General features: G+C 40.5%; 1 protein-coding gene across 1 annotated transcript in view; it reads right to left on the bottom strand.

The window, feature by feature from the left end:
* The window catches only part of ube3c (ubiquitin protein ligase E3C), a 30,582-nt gene that overhangs the window by 5,418 nt on the left and 12,732 nt on the right, over positions 1-12,432 (bottom strand). Inside the window, exons 15-20 of the mRNA XM_038729611.1 lie at positions 10,220-10,324; positions 8,620-8,707; positions 6,458-6,555; positions 5,819-5,951; positions 3,423-3,670; positions 462-674 (exon numbers count right to left, since the gene is read on the bottom strand). Of these exons, the coding sequence (XP_038585539.1) occupies positions 462-674; positions 3,423-3,670; positions 5,819-5,951; positions 6,458-6,555; positions 8,620-8,707; positions 10,220-10,324 (885 nt within the window). The remainder of the gene's footprint in view (positions 1-461; positions 675-3,422; positions 3,671-5,818; positions 5,952-6,457; positions 6,556-8,619; positions 8,708-10,219; positions 10,325-12,432) is intronic.

Here is a 12,432-nt window from a genome sequence, read left to right as displayed (position 1 = left end):
TTTGAGAAGAGCTAATAAGACGCGTTAAGGCCCTTAGCAAACAGGGGCTCTGGGTAGAGTGCAGGTCTGGGCCCAGGTGACTAAGAGTGGTGGTGTCGGTGGTCGTCTCCGCAGCCTTGAGCTTTGGAGGAGACGTGCTTAAGAGCAGTGAGTTGCTTCTGTCAGGCGTGTTCTGAGATAATTTCAGGGGGAAAGGCCGGTGGAACGGTCAACAGAGCTGCTGTGTTCTCTGCACTGCAGTAGAGCTTAGGGCGACAGTGGCGACGTGCTTTATCTCTCTCAGAGCTGAGAAGTGGTACATCATGAGGAAAATGAATTATTAACGCCACAAAGAGGAACCAAACAGGAGGAAGGAAAGACGGCTGGTACTGACCGGGGTATAAACAGAGGTGGAAAAAAAATATATATAAAAAAAAAAGAACTTGTGAATCATTTATCCGCCTCCATCCCACCCTACTCACCTGAGCCTCTCCCAGATCGTTGTTGACCACAGTGAAGTTGAGGCCAAGCTCCTCCACGTCACCTTCATAGCTCTTGAGGAAGAGAAGGTTGCGGTACATCTCTGGGTCCAACGACGCCAGGTGGTGGATGTCCACATCTGCACTGGTTCCCAAAAGTTTAGACAGGAAGAAACTGGCAAAGGGCAACTCCACCAGCATGTTCTCATACAGCGCCTGCAGAAAAATGTGGCTGTTGAGTGGAGGACAGCTTCAGGACAAGGACACAGTTCTTTTCTTGTAAATTCCACCACAAACATCAATCAATCAGTACAAACGAGGAAATGCTCTGAGCATTCAACACAGCAATTGTTTATAGCTTGGGTGTCACTAAGACATTATGATTAAATAACCAAGATAAGTAAATGGGCTGCAGCCTGCATCACGTAGCAAGCATAATAATACTAAGTACATATCCAAAATCTGATTACAACATACATTACGCAACATTAAATTTGCCTGCTACTCTTGTGTCAAAGAATCAAGTGATAAGATCTGGTCACAACAGAGTGACTGAGAGCAAAACACAGAAACACAATCTATCTACAACACACAGGCTTCTTTTTCTCTCACCCCAAACTTTATAAATGCCAATTCTCACCTTGACCTTAAATGCCATTAAGAACCACAGCCGGGCAGGTGACTCATAAAACCCAAAGCTAATGTACTGGAATAGTCAGAAAAAGAGCCCGTTGGAGGCATTAAAATATACAGGTCTTTATAAATGATAGCGCTAAAAACCCTGACCGCATCAGCTAAATGGATTATAAATCTAGAGGATTTCCATAATGCATGCATCTTAAACACACACGCACGCATAAATCAAAGCTATTTTCTAAACACAGGTTAATTGCGCAACTTCAAACATTGTCTATTTTTTATGCAAAATAATCCACTTAGTATTTCTCTCGTGGCCGGTGCTCGTTTCAGACCATATGCGCCGCATGGCCCCTTGAAACCTATCAATAACACTTGTGCCGGGAAGAGGCAGCGATAAGTATATGGGAAAAAACTGTAGCCTTATTTTTTCAATGCCACTTACTTTATTTATGAGTGTTTATTGCCAGAAATTGTGCCAAAATTACTTGGGCAGGAAAGAATTAATTATTATGGCCCGGGCCTTTTAATATAAGTGAGTGCAGTGGCAACGCAATTAAAGCAGATCGCGGCACCATCAGGTGGAATAAATGCCAGCAACATTGCAGGTGCATTCTGTTAGCTGCCAAATACATTCCTTAATTTACAGCATTAAGAATCAATAAAATTATAATGCCTTTCAAACGCATCTCTATCAATCAGGGGCGCCACCCTCATACACCTCTAAAGGGGACTATCAGTCACTGGAGATCAGTGAGAGCAGACTGTGCAGAAGTCTGCTGGGTAGGGCAGGAGGAGGATGAAACTTTCCTCACCCTCACAGTTTACGGAGTGGAGAGGCCACTGCTGATGAGGTTGGAGGTTTGGTACTAATGAGAGATGAATGAGGCACAAAGAGAACCTCCTGCAGGCCATGTTACATAATGAGAAATGGGATTTTTGACAAAACCATGTCAGCACACACTCCCATCAAGATTAACTTTTTACTCCAAGGTCTGGAAGGATGGAACCACAAAAGCAAAGTAACCTGTTTTCACGTTCCACCATTTGTGGCTTAAATCTTTCAGCTTGTCAGCTGGGTGGACAAGGGAGGAAGAGGGATGATGACCGGCCTCTATTCTGATGTTCAATCCCATTTCAGTGAGTACCCTAGACAAGCCACTCCTGCCTGTAATACATCACCTCCACAACAATGGCACGCCTCGGACATTAATTAACAATATTAATCTCCCATGTCCTTTGAGCCCGCAATGTGCACTGTGCACACTGCAGCAGGGGTGATGCAATCCCAATCTATATAAACGGTTGCCTTTTATCCAGGCAATAACAGCACTAAACAAATATCAATACACCTCTGAAATGGCCACTCAAACGTCCATTTTTATGGAGAAAGAGGAAGTTAAGGTAGGGTTAATTGAAAGTCAAATTCAAATTAATTTCCCCCACGCCTAATTGCCTAAACCATTAGCTATTGAGAGCACAATATTGAGGGAGTGGGGGGCGGAGAGCTTGTAGCTGCTGATTGATCATTTCTCACTTGCAAAGAGTGCAGAGAGGAAGGAGGAGGAGTTACGACGCTCTGATAAGTGGACCGGACCATCTCGGGCCGAGCGAGAGAGAAAAGACCTGGATGTTCCTGACTGTAAAACAGATCAAAATGCTATTACCACATGCTTTGAATGCTTATTTATGTCCCTGTCTGTGTGGGCTCACTGATTTAGTGCCGGCCAAATGCAATCACTACACAAACAAGAGGTAGGAATCATCGGCTAATGGAAGCCCTAATTGAGAGGCGACTGCTTGTCATGAGGTAATTCTTCTCCAGGTTGAGATGATAGTCCCCCATCCACCACCACCACCACCACCACGAGGAAGACATCTTGATAAACAATCACTAGCACATGCATTAAGGATGATTTAGAAACATTAGGCTTTAATAAATAGTGCCATCGGAGGAAGGAAGGGACAGAAAAACAATGCTGTCAACAGATTATTCACCGGGCTAATTAACAAACCTAAAGCTTGCACGAGTGCCAGGTTCAAGTTCTAACCCCAACAATAAAATCTTTTTTCAGAAACAAATGAGGGCAGTTTCTCTTAAACTTGTCAGTGCCCAGAACAAATACCAAAACAACCTCTAAATTTACATATGCAGCGAGGGCAGACTTGACTCTGACTGCCATCGATCTTAACTGACTTATTGAGTATGAAATCAAAGCAGTCTGTGACAAAATCGACTTTTTGCTTTTACCAACAGCTTCAAAATCTTCCTTCAGACATTCCCCCTTGTTTTGGGCATTTTAAGGGAATATCGAACATCATCATCACCTTTCCGAGGATCCTGCCCAGAAAGTAGTAATGCCTCGTGAAGGAGTCCCCGACCAGCATCTCTGCAGCAGGGCTGGGGTACAGCAGGCCCTCGTTGGTCGTCTTGAAGAAGCCCTGGTTGGGATTGAAGCCCGACTTGAGGAGCTCGTTGAGGAACTCTCGAAAGATGCCGCCACCGTCAATGCCCGCCTCGTCCAGACCGTGAGCATTCAGCAGATGGACTCTAATCCTTTTCTTCAGGTCCGGCTCTAACGTAAGGACACAGAGCATGAGGAAGAATTTACGATAGTAAAAAAATAGACAAAATGTTGTCCAATAAAGTTAACGGTCACAATAAACTCTGACTTTATCTTCACTCTGATAGATGTGACCAACGGTCGACTTGAGACCTCAGTGATTCTTATTCTTTACTTTAAATTAATTTTACAGCCATTTGTAGCAGGGGAATCGAGTCAAACAGGCTGACAGTGTGTTACCTTCCCTGTGTGTAATTGCTCTAATCCCACCTTCATCTACAAATTGCCCAGGCTTGAACACAACCTCAGGTTCATATCACTTAGGTCCACTTGACGCCTTAAAGCTACTCACGTAAACAGGTGTCGTGTCTGACGTAATATTTTTTAGGCAAAGTCAGAATGGCATGTGTTTCATGCTCACACTTTCTATATATTTTACCTAAAGTTTAACCTACGTTAACCCTTTTAGAAGTAGTAGGCTGGATCTCCTGTAATTTCTTGTGAAATATAACCTCAGATTTTATCAACAGACCCCTAACACAATTTATTGCTGATCTGGAAAAAGTAGATAGTAGAGTATAACTTATGCTGTTTTTTGTGTTCAGTTACATAGGTTCTTCTTCTCCCAATGAATATGCAATCAATACATGTGATTTCATCGGACTATCTTTACCAACTTTTCAAATTAGATAAAATCGTTATTACATTTTTTGTTTAATCTGGCCAATTACTGGGATTTTTTTTCTTTAAAACATTTGCAACATTTTAGCTTAACACCCTCCATTTGAAATTTGTTTTAATGTAGTAACAAAAGAAAGCTGAATACACTACAAATTGTATCTATCTATCAATCTATTTTTTACTAACCACGACATTAACTTGAGTTTGCGAATTTAACTTGTGAGTGAGATTTGGCCTAGACAGCAGCTCATAATCAGTTGTGCATAAACAGTTAAATGAAAATAAATAAAACAATGAGTTAAAGCACATGATGTATTCCTAACAGACAGGACGTCCCAAAGTCAAGTGTAAGGCAAGGGAAACAGTGAGACTGCAGCCTGTAAAAAACAGGATGAGAAGTCAAACAATTGTGTCTTTTACAAATCTTTAAATTCTTAGTCTCAGTTTTCAGGCAATATTGACACAGGTAGTGGATATTTGGATACATCAGGTCCAATACAATTACTTCTAACCTAAGGGTTCGATTTGTGAGTAATTCTGTGGAACATTTTATCTGCCTATGTACAACATCTACATCATTTGGTATTATTTACAGATCTTTATTTTCCTGTTTGATCTCCCTTTATTATTTTTTGTTTCTATGCAATCCAGTTGATTCCATTACTCTGTAGTTGACTCTATTGTAGGGCTCACTTACAAGGTCTCACCTCCTTCTCCCTTACATGTTCTTTACGACTTAGGCTAGCTCTAATTGCAGAAAAATATAAACTTAAAAGATTACCAATAAGTACACATTTTGAGCAATGCCCTGGTTATTCCTGTAAATAGAGAGATAGATGACAAATGTACAAATATAATTCCAACACCTTTTAAATCTAGTGTACCATGTTGTTTTTCTCAACAAAAATATTTTGCATGAAAGCACTTTGTTGACCTGCCGAATATTCAAATCAAATTCTATAAGAGGTCATCTTTCAGAATAATTAATGTACAGTGATAAATCAAGGCAGCTATAACTTACAGACACATAAATGATATAGATCATGTCTTCAGCCCAGGTCGCCTACTACTCTTTTTAATCAGATTGCCCCCACCGAAGTGCCCTTTCAAATTCAAACACAAAAGAGGTGACTTAAAATAATTGATTCCGCTTTTATGTGATCCATTATAATAATCGGAACCACAATTATGCTTTACCGAAATTCAATACTTTGCACAAGGAGGTAGCTATTCTCTTTTCCTTCTTTAACGCTAACCTTGAACCTCAATAGAGATTTTATAGAGCATAACAACAGTTTCAGTGTCAACATTCACTACACTGTGCGCCTCCTTCTCCTCTTGTACTAGTCATCTTGAAAATGAATGCAGGAAATAGCACAGCACATTTTCCAGACAATGCCGTGTTAAGTGTCCAGACTTAACACAACAAATAATGCATGCGTAACATAGTTCTTTTATTTGTAGTGATGCAAGGAGTACCGTTTTCTGGAGAGAGTTTATCGTAGGCATCTTCATAGATGTAGTTGCGTCTGATGGTGACATTGATGCCATCGGGGAATGGCCCATCCCCCTGCACGTCCCGTTTGTCAGCATAGATTAACCTCTGGAAGATCTACAACACAGGTGTAAACCCAGTGGCAGGGTCAGTGACAAATCCTCTCAGCTGTAAAATGTTTCATTCTGAGTATAGATTCTGCCATGTACTATTCATCCTTTGTCTTTGATCCCGTTTTTCCAGATTAGGCCTTTTTTGGTAGAAAGAAGGTTGGAAAAGCAACACAAGGCTGTTGATCAAGGCACCACTGGGGCGTAATTCAGACAGAAAAACAAAATCACAGGGGACGTTATCTGTAAGCTCTAGCAGCTGGTATTAAAATACTATGGCAACGTGACAGATGTGCTCACACACCTGACTAGACATCAATTGGTTGTTTGCCAAACATCCTGTCATTAATCCTGACAGAACTGTTCATTGTTAGTGATAGTGCACTTGTAATTTCCAGCACCCTCTTTCTGACTGCAACAACAGAATTCTTAAGAGAGCCCTGCAATGCTCAGTCCTAATACAGCACACAAAACATTTTATTTGTGGTTGTGTGTGGGATAACAGTGCACTACCTTGACTCGCTCCTCGAAGGGAACCACAAAAGGGAGCTCTGTGAGGATGGCCAGATGTCGCTCCTCAGACACAGACAGCTGTGGAGGCTCCAAACCAACTGCAGAAAGATAGACACAATTCAACACGTCAGTCATTCTACTTTCCTTGTGTTAACAATCCAAATATGTTGTGGCCAAAATTATAAAGCAATTTGTTTGCTAGATATAACTTAAATATAACTTTCATTTTATGTTAACTTTTAACAATTATCTGAGGGATGCATCACTTAATTTACTTTCATTAGGGCAAAACATTTGGTCCTCAGAGATCCTAAAAGACTTGCAGGTAATCTTACTTAATCTCTACTTTTAATCCAAGTTGAGTGAAAATCAGACTGTGAAAACTGGGTGGTGATGGAGCAGTGGATAAGACACATGCTTTTGGTGTGAGAGATCCGGGTTCGAATCCACTGTGAGACACCAATGTGTCCCTGAGCAAGACACTTAACCCCTAGTTGCTCCAGAGACATGCGACCTCTGACATATCTAGCAATTGTAAGTCTTCAGCAGAATCTTAATTTAATAATCTAATAATGATCTAATAAATATTTAGATTTAAAGTAACATGTTTTCTTGTCATCATCATATTTAAGCGACATTTTTAACCTCTTAGGAAGATTCTTGTCTCTTTCCTCCAAAGGTCAGGGTCAGGTACAGGGGTACAGGACTGAATCTGTCAGGGATTACTATCCTTGCTCAGGGAAACTTTAGCTGGAGGAATACTTCAGGTGTCCTCTGCGTGTAACAGTCATCTAACAGTATTACTTCCATCCTCATTGCTAAGCTCTGTAAGTAAGACTTGGTCCACTGTTTACAGGCCAGCCGTTTAACACGTTTCCATCCTATACCCTTTTATTTACACCCATTTAATTAACCCAACTGTGAGCTGCCCATCCACCTGCCGGGGTTTATCCATTAAGCCGATGTTTGTTTTGTATTAAACTCTGGTTTTAGACTGTTTAGCCCACAAAAAAAATGTGCCACAATAGCTAAACCGCTCTTCACCCTCCTCACTTTGCGTCCACTGCAGCTCAATTATTCTGCTCAATTAGTCAATCTGATCTGCATTTTCCCATCAGGTTTCCATCTTTGAGGAGAAATATGGCCTCAGAGTGGTCAATACGTTGCCCATTCATCAGCCACCGGCCTGTCCATTTAAGGAAATGAGAAAAGGCCAGACAAACACGCCGACCAGATGTGGCTGAGTTCATCAGGTACTTTCACACTAATTGAATTTATCCCATACAGCCTCTGAGTGGGATTAGGTAGATCATACACACATTGTTATCAGCTTGTTTTCACACCATACTTCACAGAAACGGGATGGCTCAAAGTGAGCCAGATGAAACCTTGCCTGCGTCAGTGTATTTTCCTCTGAGTGCCTAATTGAGTCAATGAAAATGTGGTAATATATTGTTGTTAAAACGGGGGAAGCTTAATGACCTATCTGAGGGTTTTTTTGCCCCTTTGAAGAGCTGTGAAAGAAATCTTTACATTATGAGGTATTTTGACCAGCTTAAAATACTACATTATTCACTTGTTTATGGAGAATCATTTTCTAGCCCTACACCAAAGGACAGTTCAATTTACACTTTAACTCCTTCCCTCCATCTACTATACATAGAAAGCAGGGAAACTAGCTTCTAGCTAGTGTTATGAGAAATAACATCAAAGCACAGCTCCAGTGAATATGAATAGCAAACACGGAGAAGGTGACTTTGGACAGCAATTAGGATGATTTCCTGGGCTATGTATCAAGCCGACACAAGCATTACTGTAGACGATTCTAAATTTTCATTCATTGCCAATGGAGTAGCTCTGTGTTGACCACCAGTACGGCATTTTGGATAACAGTCCTGGAGTTATAGCTGATCACAACTATTTCAGAGACCATTCTCATACAAAGACAATTTCCCTCTAGTGTTTTTTTAAGTTCAGGATAAATGTCAAAAGGATTTAAATGTTTTTCAGGCATATGTTTTGCACACCAAACTCAAAAACACAACATTTCTTTTTAAATAGTATTGGGCTACCCAAAAACCAGCATTCTCAAAGTTAATTTTGTTTTTTTTCCCCAGGTATTAAGTTTTAGATTAAAGTGTCAAAGTAACAGTTAACACTACCATCAAGTGTCGACTGAAGTGGCCCGATGCGTCCCATCCTTCGGGTTCTCCACACGTGTCTTGCAGACGGGACATACAACTGGGTGACCTGGAAAGTCAAGAGGCAGGTAATGAAAAAGAGACTTATCACTAATAACCCCTAAAAACTTATTTTCATAAACTTTTCCACTTACCAGTTGTTGGGTTGTACTGTTGTATTATTGGGTTTTCTTGCCTGTTAATGGTTATTTTAAATTCTCTAGATAGTTCTGTTCTTGTTTAATCTCTGTGAACCACTTTTTTTTTTTTTTTTTTTAAAAGGTGCTATATAGATTGCAAATTATTATTACTACTGTATTAAATTGGAGATCTAATCAAGCACACATACAAAATGATGTGTGGATGTCTAACCTTCATAAAAAAGGACCTCCTAACAGTAGTTCTACTGTCTTCAGGGCTGAGATAAACAGATTTTCTATTTTAAGCAGTAATTAAGAGAAAAATCGATATTCTATGAATTCACAAAGAATGACTTCCTCCTGCTGATAGCGCCATGAATTGCACATCACTTTCACCCGCTATCTACCCTGTCCCAAGGTCCGATTCATAAAAGATGTTGCGCTAATGCTATTACAGCGCAAACATGCCTATGAAGTTTTGCAGCTGAGTGCCCTTGTTTTGAGTCTGTTAAATGTTCATCTGCAATGGTCCCAGTAATATTTTTTCTTAAAGTCTATCACATATCACACGACATGGTTAAGCATTATTTGAGTCAGACAATTTTATAAATGCAACTGCAAGAACAAAACTTTCCACTCATCTTAAAATGTTTAATTTGAAAGAGAATGTATTCTCATTATAACTAGTACAATTTGAACTCCTCCCTGCTCTTACAATCATTTCTATGTGTGGAATGTCTCCAGTTTTTCTATGACTCACTCTGTATTGACTTTTCTTATTTGAAATGCTTAGACTGAGCACTCTCCTTCATTCCTCTGTGCACGTGGAGAGCTGTTTTCTCTACTCTGCGCTGGACTGTTAAGTTGCATAACCATCGTCTCCGCTTCTCACAGCAGTCGGTTTTATGTTGTTTTCCAGTTTCGTTCCCTAGTGGTGAATATAAGATATTGTACTGTCTGTACCATCTGTGCACATATGATGCACTATGTAATTCGCGTGGGTACAATCACTCAGTAAAGTCTTGGTGTGACACTTATAAATGTGCTTCAGTTACCACCAATTCTCTGAAGACGCCAATAATTTCCTTCTGTGTTTTGCTATTAGCACTGGTGTTTGTGAATTAGATTTTTTTTAGAGTGAGGCTCATTTGCAAAGGGAGGGGCCAATTTCACACCAAAAGTATGCATATTCCGGAGAAACAAGACACTATTGACTTGGCAGCACAGTTAAGGGTGCATTTCACCCTCTGCGGGTGCTATTAGGGTTACACAACTTACCCACCGCGACCAACTCATGGAAGAAAGCTTTGTGAATACAGCTCCAGATTATCAGGTGTTTTATTCACACGCATTTCATTTCGCAATAAGGCAAAAAAATTATATATTATATATTATCACATTCAAGAATATAAAAAACACAAAATCTAAACAACTGTGTTGACCTTATCTGCTCTGATGTTGACCTCCGCAGAGAGCCAGTGACCTGCTGGACAAAAGGGTCGTCTAATGTCGCGAGCTTTCACCATCTTCACCAAGTTAGTGATGACCTGGGAAGTAGATCAAACACAGAGACACACACATTAACATCTCTAATCCCAAACCCCACTTCACTGTAAGATAAAGAAATGCACATTTCAGAGTAGAGAGCAGACAACACTGATGAAGAGGTTTTTCCTGTGTAAAGGCTGTTCAACAGGATCAGGTGCCTTCACTTAGAGAAAAAAAAAAGAAGCAATTTGAGAATTCAGCCATTAGTGCACCATTTATGGGGAGTATAAAAGAAAAACGACCTGTGCCGTCCCTCAACGTCCAGCCCTGTTAATTACTGGCGAGGTCTGCTGACATCAGCCATCGGACAGAGAATGCAAATTGGTTCACAGCACTGTACCGGCATGGCTCCCGACTGGCCTGCAGAAAGCTCATAATTACAACAGTTCACTTTGAGCAATTTCAGGTTACCGTCAACATAGGCTAAACTGAAAGTCTGTACTCTGATGAGGTCAGTTTTCTTATGTCGGAATTTCTGGGCTTTAAAAATTTACATCTGTGATGTAACCAATGGAAATGCATTCTCTACAAAAAATAAATAGTTGTTTTCTGTTTATAAACATTGCCTACCTGGACATTAAAGATAAACATACATTTTTCCTCTCAGTATTTTGATCAAAGCTCCAGGTTCAGGGCCAAAGACCTTATAGTTGCAGTAGCTTTTAGATTTCAACCTCCTTTGACTGGACTTAAGAGGCTCTGCGGTTGCTATGGCTAGTCGCCGCCAGACATCCGCTATATAACCTCATGCATGTCATTGCATGAAGATTCTTGAAGGGAGCTGTTACGTTTGCTAATAACAGTTACAGCCAGTCCATTTCCATATAATACCCCGGCTAGATTATTTCAATCGAAACGTTCTTTTCTAAAGCACGTCATTTTCATAGAGCGACAATCAATCTCGGCCAATCACTACAAGGCTACCAGAGTCTGCAATAATGGCAAGTGCAAAATGTTGTAAAAGGCAAGTGGCGATGGGTTTGGAGCAGGCCTACCCCCTGACTCTGGGAATGAATAAGCATTCCTTAATTAGCCCATCGGGTTAAGTGCAAGCCTTAATGGGCCTTTCCCAAACTCCAGCGTGACATCGTTCTCCAAACATGGCCAAGAAGAAAGTTCCATTAGCAATATTAATACAAGCTTAGTTGATCATTTTCATTCAATTAACTTCTTTCAATTAAATAGATAGCTTGACAATGGAGGTGATAAAAGATGGGGAGGGACGGCTGATGACACGAACCAAACATTAGCGTGTTAGGGGTCAGCAGCGTTAAACTGACTGTAAATCCCACCGTTCAATTTGGAAAATGCATTTCCCCTGCTCCCCACTTCTTTAATGGGTTGTTTTAGCTGACAAGAGGCCTTTGAGCAGATCTTTTATGAAAATTCCCGACGTGCTCTTTGCGTATTTGCCACCTTTCACAGAACTCCGGTGTTCACTTTTAAATCCATTCTGTCAAAGACTAACAGCCAAGAACAAAAATCACTTGATTACCGTTTCCTTGAAAGAGAAAGCAGTGATGGAAAGAGGTGAAATGAAAGAGAGATGCAGAATGAGAAAAAAGAGCAGGGGAGAATGAAGTTAATGCGGTTTTCTGCCTCATTTGTTCTGGGTAAATAACCATTGGATGACCTCCGTGGCAGCGCTCCACCTTGTCTTTACCTGCTCATGCATACATGCCTGATCTCCTCTAACACAGACAAGCATTAGGCCACTATGCTTCAATGTACAGAGAGGCTACACAACAGATACCCCCCCAAGGGTTAATGTGTCACATATTATGGTTCGTGCTCTAAGGTATCAACATCATGTGTGTTCAGAGAGGAACATGTATGTACAGGTTGAAAGCAGCAGCTACTGAGAAAAACACTCATACAGTATGAGTCTGCTTTGGGTGACTATACATATCTATTCTCAGATCAATCCATCCATATCTGTGTGGAGACATGCAAATGAATAACACACTAAAGATATCTTGTATGGTCTGTACGACAGGTGTTACATTTTCAGATTTAATACAATTTTAAATTTTGAGGTCAGCAAGACTTGCAGAAAAATACAAATTCTTAGTACTACTTACTATTTGAACATGTTTTAAGACGATTA

The sequence above is a fragment of the Micropterus salmoides genome, unplaced genomic scaffold, assembly GCF_014851395.1.
Source record: "Micropterus salmoides isolate LMB-PRFRI ecotype aquatic unplaced genomic scaffold, ASM1485139v1 Ms_hic_scaffold_1, whole genome shotgun sequence".
NCBI lineage: Eukaryota > Metazoa > Chordata > Actinopteri > Centrarchiformes > Centrarchidae > Micropterus > Micropterus salmoides.
The sequence above is the reverse complement of the archived record's forward strand: the minus strand, read 5'-3'. Positions and strand labels throughout refer to the sequence as shown.